The sequence below is a fragment of the Lactuca serriola genome, chromosome 8, assembly GCF_051521515.1.
Source record: "Lactuca serriola cultivar US96UC23 chromosome 8, Lser_US96UC23_V15, whole genome shotgun sequence".
NCBI lineage: Eukaryota > Viridiplantae > Streptophyta > Magnoliopsida > Asterales > Asteraceae > Lactuca > Lactuca serriola.
In genome coordinates, this window is record NC_136415.1 from 20,006,552 (window position 1) to 20,028,547 (window position 21,996).

Genomic DNA, 21,996 nt, shown 5'->3' on the forward strand with positions numbered 1-21,996 from the left:
GAGGAGGAGAGTATCAAGGCGGGGTTTTTTATTTTTTGGATTTCATTCCCCCCCTCAGCAATTAAAAAATTGGAGAACGCACGTTTATAAAGAAAAATATAAAGCGACAGTTTTAGACGACACACTTTTTTATGAAAGGTGCCCTCCGTGTTTTTAATTTTTTTTGTTGGACACTAATTTTAGGGCACGCACAAATGCGTGTTCTCTATCCTTCAAATTTTGCAAAACTAACATTATTTTTTAGGGCACGCGCAAATGCGCATCCTCTATCAGCGAGTGTCATTGTTTGCACGTCATTAAAGGGTTGTTTTCTAGTAGTGGTGCTTCACTACCTATCTCATTCTGGGGGTATGCCTTAGAGACTGCCGCCCATATCCTTAACCGAGTCCCTACAAAGAAGGTTTCCAAAACACCTCACGAGATGTGTACAGGGAAAACTCCTTCGTTGGCACATATCAAGGTTTGGGGTTGCGAGGCTTTCGTAAGACGAGATACTCACGACAAGCTCAAACCTCGTAGCGAGTGATGTATTTTCATCGGCTACCCGCAGAAATCCTTTGGATATCTCTTCTATAGACCGAATGGAAATGTTGTTTTCGTTGCGAGAAGAGGGGTTTTCCGAGAGCAAGAACTCATAAGCCAAGGAAACAGTGGGAGGCAGATCGAGCTTGAAGAGATTCAAGAATCGAGTGATGAAGTAACCTCCACCACTGGTGCTCAACCCGAGGAGGAAACTCCGGTTGAACCAATTGACGAGTCCTTATCTCTTAGACGTTCTGAAAGAGTTAGAGTTCAACCCCAGTTTTATGGTTTTCATATTACTACCGAAGGGGACATGTATATTAGTGATGGTACACTAATAAATTTAGATGAACCTAATAGCTATAAGGAAGCCATGGCAGGCCCGGAGTCTGCAAAATGGAAAGAGGCAATGGATAGCGAGATTCAATCCATGTATAACAATCAAGTTTGGAATTTGGTTGATAATGTGCCCGGACATAAGACCGTTGGGTGCAAATGGATCTTCAAGAAGAAGACCGACGTGGATAGGAATGTACACACATATAAGGCGTGATTGGTTACGAAGAGCTTTACTCAAACTCCCGGAGTTGACTATGATGAGACCTTCTCACCAGTTGCGACAATAAAGTCTATTAGGGTGATGCTAGCCATTGTTGCATTTCATGGTTATGAGATATGGCAGATGGATGTCAAGACCGCTTTCCTTAATGGGAAGTTGGCTGAGGATGTTTACATGGCTCAGCCATAGGGTTTTGTCGATACGAAGCATCCCAATAGAGTGTGCAAGCTTGAGAAGTCCATTTATGGGCTTAAGCAAGCGTCTCGCAGATGGAATCTCTGCTTCGATGAGAAAGTCAAAGAGTTTGGATTTGTACGAAGCGAAGATGAATCATGTGTATATGTCAAAGCCAGTGGGAGTATAGTTAGCTTCCTCGTTTTGTATGTCGATGACATACTACTCATAGGAAACGACGTCTCGACACTGCAGGAGGTTAAGTCCTGGCTCGGGAAGTGCTTCGCTATGAAGGACCTCGGAGAGGCTTCCTATATTTTGGGAATAAGGATAGTGAGAGACCGAAGTAAGAGACTAATAGGACTTAGTCAGAACACTTACTTAGATAAAGTACTAAAACGTTTTAGTATGGAAAATTCGAAGAAGGGAGAATTACCGATACAAAGTAATGCCAAGTTGAGTAAGACTCAAAGTCCGAGTACAGAAGCCGAGATAGCAGAAATGAGTCGAGTACCATACGCTTCTGCAGTTGGCTCAATCATGTATGCTATGACTTGTACTCGCCCTGATGTAGCCTTTGCTTTGAGCATTGTCTGTAGATATCAAGAGAACCCTGGCAGAGCCTATTGGATTGCGACCAAGAATATACTTAAGTACCTTCGGAGGACCAAGGAATGGTTTTTAGTCCTCGGGGGGAGTGATGACTTAAAGTTGCAAGGGTATAGTGACGCCAGCTTCCAGACCGACATGGACAACTATCATTCGCAGTCGGGCTGGGTCTTTACCCTTAATAGAGGAGCAGTAACTTGGAAAAGTTCCAAGCAGGAAACCGTAGCTGATTCAACGTGCGAATCGGAGTACATTGCAGCGAGCGAAGCGTCGAAGGAGGCAATATGGTTGAAGAACTTCATTGGTGATCTTGGAGTTGTACCTGCCATAAAGGAGCCTATGGAAATTTTCTGTGATAATGAAGGAGCGGTTGCCTTGACCAAGGAACCAAGGGATCATGGTAGATCTCGACATATCGACAGAAAATATCACTTTATTAGACATCGAGTAGAAGAATGACACCTCGTGGTTAAGAGGATATCATCAGAAGATAACCCAGTAGATCCGTTTATGAAGGGATTGACTAGGGTTAAGCATTTGCAGCATGCTAGGAGTATTGGGCTGAAGGATGATATTAGTTTAGATTAGATAGTTTTTGAAACTTGTAATAGATAAATGTAATTGACATTTTATGATTAAATAAAGGAGTATTATTTATAAGTAAAGTTACTGTCTTATGTTAATTGTTTAACTATTGTTTCACTTTGCATCTTTTGACTTCCTGAATAATTAAGTTATTAAGAATAATCGAATTATTCGAATGGTCCACAATCGTTCATATGTTGGAAGTAGATATGAAAGAAGATTGTCATGAATTGGTATGTAGATTGTCTAAATGGTATTAGACATAGCAAATGTTTGTTGCAACGTTCATGAGTGCTTATGAACTAGTTTTGAGCATTGGAACAAACCCGCGCTTGCTGGAATCACTTTAAGATATATATGTATTGTAAGTGTTTGCAAGATGATAATATCATATGGTCTTAAAACCTAGATATATGGTTGTTATTTGTTAATTGGTTGTACATTGATGATGCGAAACTGCATCAGTAAATTGATGTTATAAAACGCATTGTTGTGTATAATTGATTAGTGAATAAGTAAATGCATATAAGTCGAAGTTTATCTGTTACTTTTATCCTAAGAGGGTAAAAGCGATATCTCGGCCGCTCGATGATTTGATTTGACTTATGTGTCGGGCCCGGTCAGAACTGAATTGATGTGTTCGATTAAGTTCTATGTCGAATAAATCTGAGATCGAGAAACTAAACGCTGGACTATGATTGTGTCTGCATGATATCTAAACAGAGGACTATACGATCCCTTATCTAAAGGATAGGACTGATGAGATCAGAGTTTGACAGCGTCTTTGAGAGCTACGATTGTGAATCGGATTGTGCTTGTATATATAGTTATTAGACTTATCCAAGTGGGAGACTGTTGGAATAGTGTCTAAGGCTGTAACTATATTTGGCAAGTATTTGACCCGGTTATGCATGGTCCTTTTGGGTTGCCTTCACCATGGCAACTTGACATGATGATTATAATGAGAGAAGAAATATTATTAATATATTATGAGAATAATATAAGTAATAATAATATTGTTATTTGATTAATATAAGTCATAAATTAATTAGGAATTAATTTGGTGACTTAAATAGATTAATTGAATAAAGGGGCCTAAACTGTCAAATGTGTGATAGTTATATTTTGGGCTATGAATCCTTAAGGATAAGAGGGTGGACGCTTTTAGGGTTTGGAAGAACCTAGAAATCGTCCAAGGCCTAGTCCATAGGGATCATTGGATTGCTTAGTGCCTAAGTTATCCAATTAGGGTTTTAAGGGTGAAACCCTAGGAGCTCACTAGTATAAATAGACCCATAGGGTTGAGGAAATGGGCGCCCCTTGTTATTGGAGTAACCCTGGCCAATTTCTCACCCTCCTCTCTCTCTCTCTCTCTTATCATCCTCTTGCTAGTTGGTGTTTGTAAGTCATTAGAGGAGTGACAATTGTGACTCTAAGCTCCAGGGACAAGAAGATTCAAGCAAGCAACTCAAGGTGTTCCTTTAGATCTGATTTCATACGTTATGATTTGAATGTTTACACTAGATCTATCAATCAAAGTCTTGGATACATTGCATGTTCAATTAGAGAAACCTAGATCCAAGCATTAGGGTTTGTATGTGCACATAGGAATGTTCTTATGGCTCAAACCCATCAGTTCTAAATTACATAGAAGGCATTTCATGGATTTTTAGTTTTTACACGTATAGCTTTTGTATAAACTTTTGATACACATACACACTTATAGATTTTTATAAGCTTTTGATACACATACACACCTATAGATTTTATATAAGACTTTGTCATTTATCATAGTTTAGATAGGCAAATGTTTCATAAAAGTAACCTTATTCGGGTATATCACGTTGACAAGATAATACCCATGCTTGCATTGTTCTCAGTTAATATAAAACTGACAATTGGGTGCAATTCCATTTTATACATTATCGAATAATGGAAATTGATTGACGATGTTGATGTGGTTGTTGGAATCGGCAAAACCAAAGAATGCATGCCAAAACCATAATCTTGCGAGGCTCGAACATAATCGTAAGGTATTCATGATCGCCTCTCATATATTGACCTCCCCATGTTGTTGGAAAATTCCTCTAAGCTCAATGTATACAATCAATGATTCTTAACATTCTAGAAACTCCATGTATGAATGCATGTGTCGCATACAACATTTATATGTCGCTCTCGGTCGGTTTACACAGATACCCTCATCTATACATCTCAATTATACCCTCACAAAACAGATCTAAACTTTCCCGTGAGGTTCTTATAGACATCTTCAAGTACTCATCACAAGCGTCAATAACTATCCTATATGTGATTTGACATATTGCAGATGTACACTTCTATTATGGAGTAAAAGACCGTTTACCTCTACCATTCATGATATTCTAAAATATGGGTATTGTCTTTCCATATCATCAACACTTTGTAAGAATAGTTCTCGTTGCAATCGAAACCTTGTTTTAAACGTCTCAACGGTCAACACCATATAGAGAATTCTCAATGAAGCAATATTTTACAAGACGATCATGTGTTTCACGATTTATGTATATATAAATTCTTGTATTTGTTGGCCTGCTTGAACTTGTTGTATCACCAAATAGAAAGAATGTAGCTTGAGCCATTGTTGATAAACGATTAATGTTATCCTTGAATGTACTCGTGTACGCCTTAAAGTATCACCGTGTTCACTCCTCCTAAGATCAACTCCAATGGGACACTAAAAAACACCATTTTAGTGTTAGTTTTTCTCTTTATCATTCCAACCAACCTCTAAAATACACCGTTTTAGTGTGTGGGATACACTCAAACATCAAATATGAAGGCCAAAATGTTTGGCTTTTAAAATACACCATTTTAATGTGTGGTTGGATTGGTTACACCATTTTAATGTTTAAAACTCACAATTTTTTTGTTTTACCATTGGAGTTGGCCTAACCAAACTGACCCAGAAAACAAAAACTTTGTAGTTGGCTAAAATTTTCTTTGGGTTGAGGATGTGCCAACCCGTCCACATGGAGGAGGCGGCGTTGTTCTTCGATAATGGCTTGCGCAGGGCGATTGAGGACATTGTGGTTTGTGGTGGCCCTTTCTTTGGCGACATACAATGGCGACTTGCTTCCTTACCCATTCGGTTTGGTGGTTTGGGTTTATACTCGGCAGTAGAGGCTACCTCATATGCTTTTGTTGCCTCAAGGGCCCAATCTTGGGTATTGCAAGACCACATCTTACGGGATAGCGTCGTTTATGGTATGGATTCTAATTATGCTTGTGCCTTAGCTTCTCTTCGTAACAAGCTTCCAGACATTGACCTTAGCAGTTTTTCTACTAAGGAACCCCCCCCCCCCCCAATCCCAAAATACATTGGCAAGTGCCTTTTTTAGTAAAATTGTTCAAGATATAGAAGTGTATTTCCACATGACAGCTCGGCAAAGAACATTTTTCCAATGTTTACGTGCACCACATGTTCAAGATTTTCTTCTAGCTATCCCTATAGATGGGCTGGGCCAACATATGTCTCATGTGGAGTACCGTACCATCCTTCAATATCGACTCATGATTCTAATATTCCCAGCCGACGAGATATGTTCGGTGTGCCGCAAGGCATGTTTGGACTCTTTTAGAGAGCATGTAGTTCATCGCAAAGAACTCCCGGGATTCAAATACATGCATGATATGGTTAGGGATGTTTTGGTCGACATATTAAAGCGTGTCGGGGTTTCCGCCAAGAAAGAGGTTGCTGTAAATTTTCTGACTGATCAGACAGAAGGAAGTTCAACCCTTAGACCGGCTGACGTTTTAATTTTTGGATGGGTTGGAAGGAAACACACATTTGTGGACCTTACGGGCGTATCCCCTCTCGTAGGCTTGAGGGTTGAGGGTTTCACGACGGAACATGCCGCATTAAAAGTTGCTACATGTAAGGTCACCAAACATGAGAAACCGTGCATGGAAAATCAACACATGTTCATACCATTTGCATTTGATACGTTTGGTTTTCTTGCGTCGGATGCGGTAGAGCTTCTTAGTAGAGTACAACGGATCATGCATAACAATGTTATATCTCCTAGATCTATGGTTGCAGTCTTCAAAAGAATTGGTTTTACCATACAAAAAGGTTTAGCGGCGCAACTTATCGTCTGTTTGCCTTCTCATTCGTTGTACGATGATAACTAAAATGTATTTGGTTTTTCAAAATTGTAATTTGAAATTTGATGTAAAAAAAACCAAAAAAAAATTTGTTTATAAAAAAGAAGTCATAGTAAGTTCTATAGAATAAGTAGGGCCATTCAAATATTTATTTAAATTATTTTACCATAAAACTTTTAATATTATTATCAAGGACGGCTCAACAAGTTTGAGACCTCTAAGCAAACCAATATTTTGGGGCGCTTTATCCTTTACTATACTCCTCAATTATATTTACCTACAAGTTCATGGACAATTTTAGTATGGGATAATGGATTTTTCTTGTTATAATAACCTAAATCAACAAGAATTTGATAAAAAATACAATATGATTCTTATACAACCTAATATAACAAAAGTATATAACAAACTTGTTACTAAAACCTATCATTGTAAGAACTATGGTATTTAGGACTAGATATCTCAATCACATAGCTATATTCTAATTGAAAGAAGTAATTGATTGTTTATTTATTCGTCCAGTTGATTTATTTTATGGTTATCGGATTGAATATTTTAATGAACTAAATATTTGGACTTTTAAAAATATAGGCCCTTTAGAATTGAGGGTCCTAAGCCTTACCTTAAAAAACTCTACTTAGAGCCAACCCTACCTATTATAGTGATATAATGATATGAAAATTCTAAACTTTCTTATCAGAAATGATTATTTGGATTACAATGTTGAATCAAATCACTGAAAAAAAAAATAACTGAAATTTTGGAACATTTTAAGATAACCAGGCAAACTATCGGTTGCGTGTACAATTGAATTTTAGAAGCTTTTATTTTGATACACGTGTTTTTGTAATCTATGACTTTATACATTGATTATAAATTAATATATCCACCACATGTTATCATGTTCACAGCTTGATCTCTATATTAACTTTTATATTTATATGACACAAAAAAATATTTACATCAATAAATCAATAATCATTACAAACAAAATCAATATCTCTATCAACATCACTACAATACACATGTAATATTACTAAAATCCATGAACATAATGATATATATTATGAAAACAATTCCACTAAAACAAACCCTTGTACAGATGTGATGGTAACCAAATGTTTTAGTGGTAAAAACTTTTAAAAAAATTCAAAATTTTCACAATATTGAGACAAAAAAAAAAAAGGCTGACTGGTTAAATTCTTTTTAAGAGAAGTTTGGATGACTTCGATGAAATATATACTAATAAACTTTGTTACTATTATTTACTGGTGTTGTCAATATTGTAACTAAAATAACCAAATTCCAAACAAAAAATTCGGAATTTTCATTACAATTGAAGATTTTTTTATTTTTTTTATTTTTAATGTTTAAAGTTAAATATATTAAAAAGATATATAATTATAATAAACTAACAATAAATATGGTTACTATTTTATATTTTTAGCAAGTTTGACAAAGGTGTCTTAGAGTTAACAGAAAAAAGGTGATGGAAATGGGGCACCACCAAAGAAAGTTGTTAGTTTTGCGAAAATCCAAAGAAAGTTGTGAAATTTTTAAAGAATTGGTTTGCTGCTTCCTGACTTTCAATTTTCAAGTTCCATCACCGAAAAAAGGGCAACAGCTATTGTGCTTATTCTCTGCGAATTTGGCGTCAGATTAGGGATCCATCATCCCGCTTTCATTTTCATCTCAAAAACCTAATTTCTACCATAAATCTTCATCTCCAATCACCATCACCACATGTAACAGGATTTCTTCCTATCAAATACCACAAACAAAATCAGTGAGACAGAGACATGAAACGATGCTTTGGTACTCCAGGGATCGCAAGCGGCCTTGTCTTGAGGATTTTTCAGTGCTTATTTGCTTCTGCTTCTATCGCCGTCATGGCTGCTTCTTCCGGTTTCTCTAGCGCCACCTCCTTCTGGTCTCTCTCTCTCTCTCTCTCTCTCTCTCACACACACACACACAGTTACTGCTATGAAATGGCGTATGCTTGCTATGAATATCTGTTGTTACTTCTATTCTCATTTCCTTTAACTGTTTTGTTTCTAATTTGGCGTCGATTACACATATTGTTTCGTAATTTCTAAAATCTATCATGTTTCTATACGAGGGCAAATTTAATTACAAGGATTATGTTGTCTCAAGGAATTCTTCAAGTTTCATCTAACCTCCTTGTAAAAATTTAGGTCATCTCATCATAGGATTCAAAACGGATATAAATATGAATTACATGAAAAGCTTGAATGTACCCCCATCTGTTGAGATACTAGAAATGAAAATTTCTAAATTATTTATAAGATGTGGGGTAAATTTCTGGATTCAATACAGTACCAAAAAAATGAAAACAAGTGTGCCTTAGTTTTTTGGCTATAAGATTTTTTGTTGGTGAGAACAATTTTATATCTATAAACATGCTCCGTAGATTTGATTCATTGTAAACTTTTGATCACTTATGTTTTAAGGCTGATGAAGGTCACAAGTTTCTTAAATCCTTGAGAAGTTTTAAGTTTCTTTTTAATTTGTGCTCTTAAATCTTGAAGATTGAAAACATATGGAATTTCTAGTTAAGTCTACTTTTATGATGTTGGAGTTGGACCTCTCTTTTGTCATTAGTGAGGTCGCATTTGCTCCTTCACATTTCACACATCCATGGTTACAAGTGTGTAACTACAGTTGTTCCTTCACATTTGTCGTTGTAATATTATTGTTTGCATTCATTCGTTCTAATTCATGGTGTGTTATGTTTGAAATGTTCAGCTATCTAATTGCAGCAATGGGACTACAAGTTTTATGGAGTTTTGGACTTGCTTGTCTTGATATTCATGCTCTAAGGGTTAAAAAGAATCTCCAGAGTCAAATCTTACTAAGCCTTGTTGTTGTTGGTGACTGGGTACGTATGTCATTTTACTTGCTTTCCAAGATTTATAATAGGAATAAATTACATTTTTGGTCCCTCGGTGTAGCCGATTTGCAATTTTGGTAACTCATTTGGAGGTTCTTGTAATGTTGTTGGTCTCTGTTCCACGTATAGCTGATTTTTGCACTTTTGGTCCCAAAAATATAGTTATTTTACTTGGAACAGGGACCAAAATGTTACAAAAACCTCAATTAAGGACAAAGATTGCAAGAGAAAAAAAGCATTTTGGGGGGGAAATTGAAGAAATCAGGTATGGTATAGGGAGGAAAAACGTAATATTTTGTTTTATTATTCAGGTGACTGCGATACTAGCACTTGCAGCGTCATCATCTTCAGCAGGAGTGATGGTTTTGTTGGACAGAGACTCGGAGTATTGCAAAGTTGACCAGCAGCTGTCGTGCAGTATGTTCCAGATCTCCATTGCTTTTGCGTTTCTTGCTTGGTCTCTTCTTGCTATTTCTTCTCACACTGTCCTTTGGTTGTTGGCATCCCTTTCTTCTTGATTTTTATTTCTCAACTCAAACTCTAATTCTATTCTATGTAAATATATATATATAAAAACATTCACACGCTTACTTTTCCATTCAAATCCCATTCCTCATAAAACTAATATAAAATGCTAACCTCTCGTTTTTTTTTTTTTAAACAACAAACACACGCTTAAAAGATTTCAACAACGAACTAGAGAGATTTCAGCATAAGTTATCTGAATCTTATGGCCAACTCCATGATTTACCTCCACACAAGGAGGTTTTTACTTTTTGTATATCAGTCGCTTGGATTGTCCCCAAAACACTTTTTTTTTTATTAGAGTGTGCTTCTCGTCATCATCACGTACGATTGTTAAACCATATGATATATATGGAGTATAATATTCGTCATCTTTTGCCTCATGTGACTTTTTTGAAGACAAAGTCAATTACCCCATTATGACGACATTGCAGTTTGCATGGAGACATTATTGATATTGTGGGCTGGGCGTATAAGAGTCAAACATGTAACCTAACTTTGTGCATTAAATATTTGACGTTGAAAACTCATAATATAGTTAAATCATGATAATGTAATTTTGAAAAACGACCATTATATTGGGAACATATTGTTAACCTTCCGGACAGATTTAATATTATTCCCCAAAAAAAAAAAAAAAAAAAAAAAAAAAAAAAAAAAAAAAAAGATGAGACGTGACAAATAACCCTACTCTTAAGGATATCAGGCCCTATTTGAAGTTGATCTCATTTTCATTTACATAATCACTTCCACACTTTTTTCTCTACACTATGAGGGGAGATGTTTGGATTCACTAAGAATTCCTTAAATGGCAGTGGATAATGCTCTTGTATCATGTACTTTGTCATTGGTAAGTTTTTCAAGTATGTCAGTTCTGAATGTCATTATGTGGATATAGAGCTGGAAATGACAGTTTTTCAAAGTAGTCATTTGACATCATCTATTTTGTTTATGTGGTTGTTATATTGCGCACATGTTTTAAAGACTCCCTATTTTGACTTTTCCAACAACCACTTTCTACCAAAACAATGAACGAAATCCCTCATGATATAATCAACGCTCTTTACATCAATCTTGTTTGTAAGTTTTTTTTTTTCCCCCACCGTTAAATTTGTTCAAGAGCCTTGGTTACCTAGGCAAATCTAAACAAGTTTCCCTACTTGCAGCAAAGAAACTCTAAACAAAAATATGATGGCAAAAACTTGCATAATTCACGTTTTCACCAAGTAGAGATGGCTTTTATTAATTCCATAATGAGGTTTAACAATTACATCAAGATTTTGTACATAGAGACCCATGATTTTGATTTGAACCCTAAAACCACCAAGTATTCAATTTCAACTCTAAAACCGCATGTTGTCCGAAGCCCAAGACCCGATGCTCAAGTCACAAAGAAGCAATCAGATTTCACAACTCAACACTGTCTTCATCCAAACAACCCAAAAAGAGCCCAACTTCACAAACAAACAAAAAAACAATAACTAAATGCAATGGAGTCTAGTTATAAACACATGTTACTCAACACTTAAACCAATTTTTAGCAGATAAAAACTCAAGAAAAACTCAATTCACATTTTCATCATAATTGCAAAACAAAAATAACAACAAAAACTAAAAAGCAAACATTACAACCGTCTACGCATACGCCTGACATTAGCATCCCCCGACTCCGCCGCCGCCGCTGCCGCCGCCACAATCTGCGCCGCCGAAGTCAAATCCAACCCAATAATGCTACTCCCGCCGCCACTCCTCTTCCTACTCAACCCCTCACCGCCAGACCTCTCCTCCACCGCCGCCGCCGCCACTGTTTCCAGAAGCTCCGATAGCAACGAAGGGCACGTCTCTTCTACATATTTAAACCCTTCTGTTCTCATCACCACTACAAAAAAACAAAAAAACATAATTTTATATAAATCTGCAAATATGAATACTTTTTTTTTATTTATCTATTTTATTAATTGATATAACCTGAACAATGACACCGGTCAGATCAACACGCACCTCCTAAATTTGCTGCAGCAAATTTGAGACAGATGGCTTTCAATTGAGCACATCGATGTTGATCAGCAAGTGAAAGAGTTGTTGCCACTGTTTCAGTGTTGACTTCTTCACATAATTTTGCTTCACATAACTGTTTTAATCGATCCAAACCAAATCTATCAGCAGCAGCTAACAGATGTTGGATCATGTTTGTTGATGCCGTGTAAATTGACGACATTGACCCTGTCGTTGTGCTTTCTTCTGCTTCCGGAAACGTATCCGAGTATATAAACACAAGCATAGCCTAACACAAAATTTTATACTTTCTTTCAGCAACTCTTAATTACATAAAGGGAAAAGTGGTTGAGTGGCGAAAGTGTAAATACCTTGAAAATTGAGGGTTCGATGTCTTTTAACTCTACTTGATCCATATTGGGGTTTCCAACGAGGCCGAAGAATTGGGCTCTGAAGACTGGAGATCGGGCTGCAAGGATTAGTTTGTGGGCCTTGAAAGTTTCTTGACCAATACGAAAAACGATGTCACATCCGGTTTCGGATTCTAATAAGAATTTGAGATTTTGGCCCATGTCAGATGGTGGAATGGAAATGGTGAAATGTTTGGGTCCCTCAACTCGGTTTCTCACAACTCCAACTGTGCAATGCATTGAAAGGCAATCGTCTTTTAAGTAATCTGATGTTTCCAAACTTACCCTTCTAAAGAAACGCTTGTAACCCCTGAAAACCAATTTCCAATACATTCATTCATTCTTGTTTGTGTGAAGATAAGACATAAGTATAGTAGAGCAATAAAAGCAGTGTTCTTGAGTCCCAATAGCATATAGAGAGTAGAAACTATAACTATCAGTTATCACAAACGCAAGCCCAACTCAGCAAATTTGGACATGGATAACCGATAACGTCATCAAAGAAACTAATGTAAACACATACATGATACAGACGCATGTTGATTGAACTTTATGAACAATTCAATTCAGTATATATAATGAAAAGTATACTAGCAATTCATAGTTCATACAATTGAAAAACTGGGTTATATAATTCATAAAAAACAAGGATTTGTATCTATACATACCACATGCTTCCTCGGTACTTCAAAGTATAAGGCCCACTCTCCAACGCCCGATCAAAGTGGCTATGAACTTTGTGTTTACCTTTCCCACTCTGATCCAACAAAGTAAGCTCAAACAACGCCCTAACATCCGTACCATCGCTCGCCAAAGCTATGAACACCGAAACGTACATGGAATTATCCTCCAAATTCTTTCCATCTGGATAAAAGTAAATCGCCCAATCGTATCCACCTACGGTGAAGGTATCGCTGGATATGTATTTACCGGCACCCATCCCTTTAGCGAGGGAGTAGCCTCTAATTGTGAAATCATGAGACCCATTCACCGACTCGTTTATCGATTTAGAACCCGAGGAGATCCCGTGATCGAAATTATTGACAAGCATTTTTTGTTCTTTTAAAACCCTAGCATAGGAATTGGTTGGGAATTGGGATTTTTTTTGAGGGATTGGTTACAGGTAAAGGAGCTGGATTATGAGTAAGCGACGGATAAATGGATTTGGCGGAGGCGTCCAGAGGGACGAGGGCGGAGATTGGTGGCGGAAGGGCGGAGGAGGTGGGTGAGGGTTTGAAAGAAAAATGAATATCCAAAATGGAATTGGGAAAATGAAAATGATGATTGAAGCTGTGGGTGAATACGTGTTTGTTGCTAATAATTTGGTCAATACAACATGACATCACTTGCCTCCGTTCCATTCCGTTCCATGCTATATAGATTAATTGTTATATTTTTACTTAAAATATTAATTATAAATAAATAAATAAAAGACGAAGTTTGTTTAAAAAGTCTTTTTATATATTTTTGAAATAGACAACTTTAAAAATTCCATATATATTTATTATTTTATTTGAAAAAAATATTACATATTATCTTTTTGTGGAAATTTGATTTTTTATTTTAATCATTATTTACTTACTAAAATTAGTTAATTAGTTAAAAATACTTGCAATAATTTCCCATCAATACAAAATATAGCCTATTTATAAACTAACCACATTTAAATATAAATATTAATAATTCAAAAAAAACAATTTTCTTTATTTGAAAAAATAGCCAATCATCTTGAAATATAGATTCCGGACTAGGCCTGGCAATGGAACGGATTTTGACCTTGATCCGATCCAAACCCTTGACAATTATACGGGTTTGGAGCATAGTTTTTGATCCGTTTACCCATTAACGATCCATACCCGTTAACCCTTTTATTAAAAGGGTCGGGTATGGATCATCACCGATCCGATCCGTTTATAATCCGCCCCATATAAATTTTAAAATTATACATTTATATTTTATATTACCTAAAGTTTACATTAAATTCCAATCGGAAGTCCAAAGAGAAAATGCCAAAGACTAAACTGTTTTTACATAGGACTCGAGGAATCAACTTCTAGACTTCCAGTTTTCTCCCAAGAGTCATGATTTCATTTCATTTATATTTCATCATGTAATAACCAATTTCATTTATAAATCAATAAGGTCATTTATCAATCGGAAGAAAGTTTGTAATTGAAATTCTCTATCAATGCAATCGCCGGTCAAAAACCAATCGGAAGTAACTAAAATAATGATCTTAATTCCAATAGAAAGTCCTCGAGTACATAATGTGTTTTCTAAAGCAACACTTAGTTTTATTTAATAAATGTGATTTTATGATTTAAGTAAAATGTGTTTGATTATTCAAAAAACCTACGGGTTACGGGGCGGGTTTGGATATCTGCTGATTCGGTGGATAAGGGTATGAGTTTGATTATTCAAAACCCTACGGGTTACGAAGCGCGTTTGGATTGGATGTTGAAATTTGTTAAAAGGGTTTGGATCAATGTCGATTCGCTCCAAACCCGCCCCATTGCCAGGTCTATTCCGGACTATTTTATGTTAAATCAAAAGTATTATTTTAACCAAAAAAATACATTTCGGAATTTTAAAAACAATGTACATCCGATGAACAATTTTGTAATTAAAAAAATACTTATTCTTTTACTGTTTTTTTTAAAAGTAAAATGAACATAGAAATGAGAAGTATATATGAATACATAAGTTTAACATATGATATTTTATTGAAAAACCAGTGATGTTTGTGAAATTGACATTTCAGACAAATGTAGAGAAATTTTTGGTTATGTAATGGACTACCTAAATACATCAGGTCTAAACATACCAGTATATTAGGCATACCATAGAATGGTATTTATGTACTTCAACCAACCATTCAATTTCATAATCATATTTTTCTAAGTCATATATTTCTAAATAAAAAACATCAACATTATTATTACTTGTATTAGTGTCAACATCATTTTTACATGTAGCATCATTATCATCTAAATACTAAAATTTACTGGATCGACATAATTACTTTGTGGTACTATTGATGTTTCATATTATACTTTCGACGTTTTATATGCAACATATCCAAAAGGCTATTGAAGATCGGCATAATGAATTTTTTGATACATCTATTGATTTTCATATATGTGGTTCTATGTTTTTCCTTTTATTTTGTATTAGTTGTGAGACCTATGTATTAAATGAGTTAATTTAAAAAAAAAGTTAAATATAAAGGTGAAAATATTTGATAACTTTGAATTTATAAGAAAATAAAAAAAATAATAAATTATTATAATGGAATGTTTTTTATCTTTTAAATTTAAACAAATAATTTAAATAATTAAACAAAAGAAACTAGTGAGCTTTAATTTTGAAAAATTTGAAATTAAAAGGTAAGTTGATTAATGAAATTGATATCCATTTGTTACTATATTTATTGTAATTATTAAATTAAAATATTATGTGGAATTTAATAAAGTAGAAAAACTCATAAAATAACATGTTGAAAAGAAATTAATTCAAAATAACCACAAAATGACATTTGTCAAATTGAATGAAGTGTGATAAGGCTGAAGAGAATGGTGGCACTCCTAACACCTTACCACATCATTTTTTTCTATTGTCATGTCACTTTTTTTGTCTGCCACCTTGCTAGCATTTTTTTTTAGCATTTCATAAGGAGTGATAACACCCTTACCACTCCTTGAGTTTTTTTTTTCAAACTTAAATAAATCATATTTTTTAAAACTATGTTTAAGATCAAATGTAACCAACTAACTATACTTTAGGGACTTAAGATGTAAGTTTAGAAAAAAAAAATCAAAAATGGCTTTTGACCATTGTGTTAGAACTTAGACGCATCGCTTTCATTTTAGTTCCTCTGTATCATCTATTCGTCAAACAAATACATTCGTTTTCTCTTTGTCAAATCTTCTTATAATTTCTTCATAATTTGAAATATATGCAAAGAGAAAAGATTATCCGAAGCATTATTCAGATGGCCTTTTTCGTGGGCTTTGGTATGATTTCAGTTTAAAGGGGAGATAAAACCCTAACGACAGCAGCAATGCTCCAAGAAAGAAAAAAAAATAGTCAATAAGCTCTTCCCTTTCTCTCTCTCTCCACCTCTCGCTAGCTCTTTGACGAGTTCTTCTTGGCGACCCATTTAGCATAAATAAAAGGGTGGTGTAGCGAATTGGAAGTGAGGGTAGCGGCGAGGCTTGGCGACTCTCACTCCCTTTAGTCTAAGTGGCAAAAAAAACATTCATTTATTAGAGTAGATTTTAGATTTATTTTTTTTATTTTTCGATCTTCAAGATGACTAGTTAGGATTGCGTTCTCATGTCTTATAAAATTAAATGGTCTCAGCGTGTGTGTGTGTATATATATATATATATATATATATATATATATATATATATATATATATATATATATATGGAAAACTGAAATATATTTATTCGTATCTTGCATGTTTTTAAAATTAAAATGGTTGCTACTTTATATATTATATTTAAAAGAATTGCGGGTAATGAAATACTTAATTCTCAAATGATCAAGACCAAGTCAACAATCCTTTATTGAACCAACCGTTTAGATATGAGACTGAAAAAAAAAAAACAAAATAAAAAAAAACGTTTGAAATGACTTATTTCATAGTCATCTATTACATGTTTTTAGTAGAACGTATTTTGTCAAGAAACTTTATTAGTAAAGAGTACAAGTGCTTAACTATACTAGTGTATTATCACTTTTTTTTTTCTTTTTATCTATCTTATAATAAAAGACGGGTCTTTACTCTTAATTCTTAGATGAAGGTTTATCTTTTCTTGTATTCAAGTCTTTCTCATTCTTTGTTTATATTCATAGTTGAAACTTGAAAATGTGCATATGAAAAGGAGTCACCCATGCATTGTATGATAAATACTTGGGGATTAAGACACGATTTAGGTGTTGTTTGTTTTTTTAAAAAAACCACTTCAGACCACTTATTGTTGTGTCGCGCAACACTTGGCCTTTCGTAGTTGTTTGTTTTTCAGAAGACCTCTGACTTAAAAACTGTTATGCGTGTGCTGTGTGGCGCAACACTAAATCAACTGCTTCAAACCTCTTCACGTCTTAGTTTAACTTACTGCAGCAGTTTGCAGACGTTAAAAAACAAACATACTTTTTATTACACGTTGCAGCCGTTTGTTCCACCTCTTCTGCTACAGAGGATTACAGAGGTGGTCCGCAGACTTCACGCATTTTCTCTTCGAAAAAACAAACAATACCTTAATAGGTCGCGACTCACCCTTCCACTCACATATTCCCATTAGGGTTATTTATTGAATTCTTGTGAATTAAAATGACTTTGTATTTACGTTTTGACAATGAACCTTATTATCTATGATGATATTATCGGTAAAAATTGTTCTTTATTGTACACTTTGAATTGTTTACGATCGGTATCAAATTAAACGTTTTTTCTCTTTTTATTCATCACATGAAACATACTTATCATATCGAAACATCGCAAAAGTGTGATAGATATATTAATCCAATGAAGATTATTATGATCATTGTTTGTATGACGAAATCAACTTTAGAAAAATCAAAATCGATTTAGACGGATAAAAGAATAATTAGAAACAAGAAACCGTTTGGAAAGGAATAATGTTCCATCAAATAATTGTTTTATGCTTATTAAATTCTTGGGTTTTAAGTTGAAGCTTACAATTTTTGAGCAACATAAAGATATTTGTGATCTGCATGATAGCTTTACTTTTCAATATCGTCTTTTAATTCGACTTATAACGAGACAGACTTCTTCTATCTATTTTATAACCAGATTTGATCTGAAATGATCAATTTGATTTTGGACGAAATTTAGTAATTTAATATTAATGTGATTTATTATTTGAGATAATTCAACATTTAATTCCTTAAATATTATTTGGTCAAATTTTTTTTTTTGGTTTGACATTACTAACGGTTCTATATTGGTTCGTAATACTAATCATCAAATTGTTTGTTTGTTAAATCTAAAATACAACAATCTTAAAGGTTTTTATTTGATTACATTGTAGACAAATGAACACCAAAATCTTTTCAACCAACTTTCGGACTCATGAAGAGGTAATTTTAAATCGGCTTAATATTGTTTTAGATACAACTTGAGGTGTACAACGGGTTTGAAACAAATGTGGAAACTAGAGTTTAATAGTACTAGTTTAAGATTTTATACATGTACCTAGATTGGAGTCTATTTAGGTTAAATTGATTTTTAAAAAATTGACATAAAATCCATTTTTTTCATAAAAGTAAAAATCCGATTTTTAGGTTGTAGAAATATATTGTTTCCATCCATCTATCTTCAAATTGTAGTTGATACATGTGGTTTTTTTGAGGTTCATCAAGAAATATTTTTATCCCTTAAAATATCATCCATGCCAGAAACATTTAAAAAAATAAAATAAAGGTAGAAAAATATCATTTTAAACACTCGGAGATCATCAATGGTTGAAAAACACTTTATAACCTTTTTTCTATCAAACATTTCAACACTAAAATCAAGTCTAGTAAATGGCTAAAACATATGGTTTTCAAACCGCTTTTCGTAATCTAATTTTCAATCGATTTGCAATTGTTCATATATTTTCAAACTTCAAACTTTTTTCCCCCAAAACAGCTGAACCGATTTTATTTTAAACTGACTTATTACAATGGGAAATAAGTGAACTTTTTTTCTTACGGATCTTATTTGTTTCAAAAACATCTTTGTGCACCTCCAGTTACAAGTGTATATGACTGCAAAACTTCTTTAAGTCTAAGTTAAACTAATCACATGTTGTTCATCTATAATTACTTGATATACGAAATTGTTATATTTATTATTTTAAAATTTTGTGATCTAGTTGGTAAATTATACTAACGGTTCACCTTTTCGTAGTGTTTATCAATGAGCATTACAAAGCAAATTAAGTTAGAAAACATAAATAGGTTTGTGTTGGATAGGATTCCCTCAAAACATCTTCGTTTCTTTATGTAACTATAGCAATATGTGTTGTCATCTTTCAACCAACCCATCCTTGAATCTCTTTCTATTGTAAGTTTTCACTTTATTTTGCTTCACTTAGATGTTAGGTGTGAATTGTGATGGAATGAGTTTTAAGTATAGTTTTATGGAGATAGTTTTGAATATGAAATTGTTATTATAAGCATCCATAACTCGTAAGATTAAATAAAATAGATCGAATGAGTTTTAAATATAATTTTACAGAGATAGTTTTGAATATGAAACTGTCACTATAAGCACCCGTAACTCGTAAGATTAAATAAAATAATGTCATTTTTGTCATATTTTTTCATGTAAGATTTGTTACAAATCTTCAAAAGTTTGTCATTTAGAAATGATGGTTTAACATTTTTTCTTTTAAAACTAAAATTAATTTATATAAAAATAATTAATGTAAATAAATTAATTTTTATATAAACAAAAACTTCATTAACTTGAAAGGAAAATGACAATAACACTTAAAAAGGAAAAATAAAAACTAGATATTAAAAATACGAAATATAGATATTAAAACTACGAAACACGACACATATAAAAATAAAACCTATGTATTATATATTTTTTTGCAATTTCATTTTTCGCCTTTAACACCAATTCTTTTTTGTGCCGGGTAAAATAACTAGTATTTTTCATTAACATAGTTTTTTCATTCTCTTTTGCAACACCCAACTATTACTTCAAAGTAGTTTTCAAGTTTTTCATTTTGGTCGTCATTTTATCGATGTCACTCGAACTACTTGTGACCCCTTTAACCTTTTGTTTTGCTTGGTATCTTTCCATGGGATGAGTAGCTCTTGGAACCTCAATGGACTCATCTTCATTTAAGTTAATCCAGACATACACATCCGACTATGATTTTTCTGCATTATGAGATTCTTGGGATTGTACTCTGATATTATTTTCCCATGACATGTTGTGGTTTTTGATGTTTGGGTTTGATTATGATATGTATGGGTGTTTGTTTGGATGGATCGGTTTGATCCGATCCAATCAAGTGAATCCAAATTAATTTCGGTTTTCAAAACATGGATCCGAATAGTCCAAACTAAATTTAATTCCAATCCGATCCGATCTAATTACAATTCGGTTGGATCGGTTTTTATGATTTGGTTTTCGAAAACCGAAACATTTTAAAACGACAAATAATTATAATATTACTAAACTTTACACAAGAAGCAAAAACAAATTACTTAGTTGTGATTTGGAATGTATAAACAACTAATAAGAATATATATTATAGTTAAATATTTTATAGATAGAAAACTTTTGAATGAAAATGCATATTAATGTTTTTTTATCGGGTGAAACGTTCCTATTTCAAAAAATAAATTACAAACTTAATTAAAAACTATAGATATATATTATAAATAGATAAATAATAAATGTTGATTCGGTTTTTTTTGGATTATTCGGTTCCCATTTTATAAACCAAAACCAATCCGAAATCCAAAATAATAATTCGGTTTTGTTGAAAACCAATCCAAAAATCCGAATATCCGAACCAAATAGTCCAATCCAAATTGTCCAATTGGATAATTCGGTTTTATCCGAATAGTGAAATGATATGGATGACACTATTGATGTTTTTAAACTACCGTCTTTATTAATTTACTTAATTAAAAATGAAATTTTTGGTTATGAATTTTGGGATGTTACAAGGTCGCAACTCAATCAAATATTACATAAAACGAATTGATTCTTACACAACAATCTTCTCCGTAGATAATAATTTGTATTTTAAAATGTTATATTGTACAACCCTAAAATATATAAATTGTTATGTATGACAAAAAACTATTGTGTATAATAAAACTAGATTATAATATGTGTAATAGACGGTATAACATAAAACAACTTTGAAAGTTATTGACCTTAAAAATAATAATACATTTGCATACATTTATTTTTTTTAGAAACATAAATGTTTTCCTCAGTAATTATGTAATTGTTAATTTAGTTTAATTTTGCAATGTGTTGACTCCTAATATATATTTTATTATCAAAAGAATCTCACATCTAAATTTTTAGGTTAATACCTTCTCTCAAATTTTGGTTTACTGTTTGAGCTAGATGAATTAAACCAGAGAATGTTTTAGTCACGAGTCACGACCTGAGAAAATCAAGAACCAATATTTAAATACATGGTTATCAAAACAGTTTCAAATATACCCTAACAATTCCTAATAAAACCAATCGTAAATAAAATCCTACAAACAAATATTGTTTCTCTTTTGATAAGTCCTTAAACCAATATTGCCAGCTCATACCAGAAATTCCAAGATACCATTTTTACAATACCAAAGGATCATGCTAGTTAAAATCCGGTTCATCCATGTTATCCTTCCACAACGGAATAAGTGAGAGAGGTTTGGAATCATGTTTAAGAACAAACAGTTAAAGAACATTATTGTATGAAAATATTTTATCACTTGGTGTTTGTTTCCTTTTAGCTTAGTGGAATTAATTTAGACATGTATAAATGGCAACACGCTTGTAAACCAGAAGATAT

General features: G+C 33.5%; 2 protein-coding genes across 3 annotated transcripts; one reads left to right on the forward strand and one right to left on the reverse strand.

Moving 5' to 3' along the window:
* Nucleotides 1–8,087: 8,087 nt before the first annotated feature.
* On the forward strand, nt 8,088–10,110 carry LOC145071258 (CASP-like protein 5B1). Its single transcript, XM_079018171.1, has 3 exons — nt 8,088–8,525; nt 9,362–9,494; nt 9,818–10,110. The coding sequence occupies exons 1-3, from the start codon at nt 8,395–8,397 to the stop codon at nt 10,022–10,024; spliced, it is 471 nt and encodes a 156-aa protein (XP_078874297.1). The 5' UTR covers nt 8,088–8,394; the 3' UTR covers nt 10,025–10,110.
* A 1,439-nt stretch (nt 10,111–11,549) lies between these two features.
* BPM3 (BTB/POZ/MATH-domains containing protein) lies at nt 11,550–13,767 on the reverse strand. 2 transcript variants are annotated; one of them, XM_079018169.1, is made up of 4 exons: nt 13,105–13,767; nt 12,398–12,746; nt 12,033–12,315; nt 11,550–11,910 (listed from the first exon to the last, which is right to left on the reverse strand). In XM_079018169.1, exons 1-4 carry the CDS (start codon nt 13,485–13,487, stop codon nt 11,657–11,659), a joined length of 1,269 nt encoding a protein of 422 aa, XP_078874295.1. In that variant the 5' UTR covers nt 13,488–13,767; the 3' UTR covers nt 11,550–11,656. The 2 variants fall into 2 exon arrangements, with proteins under 2 accessions (XP_078874295.1, XP_078874296.1); XM_079018170.1 differs by having other exon boundaries at nt 11,773–11,910; nt 12,000–12,315; nt 13,105–13,766.
* Between the last annotated feature and the right edge of the window lie 8,229 nt (nt 13,768–21,996).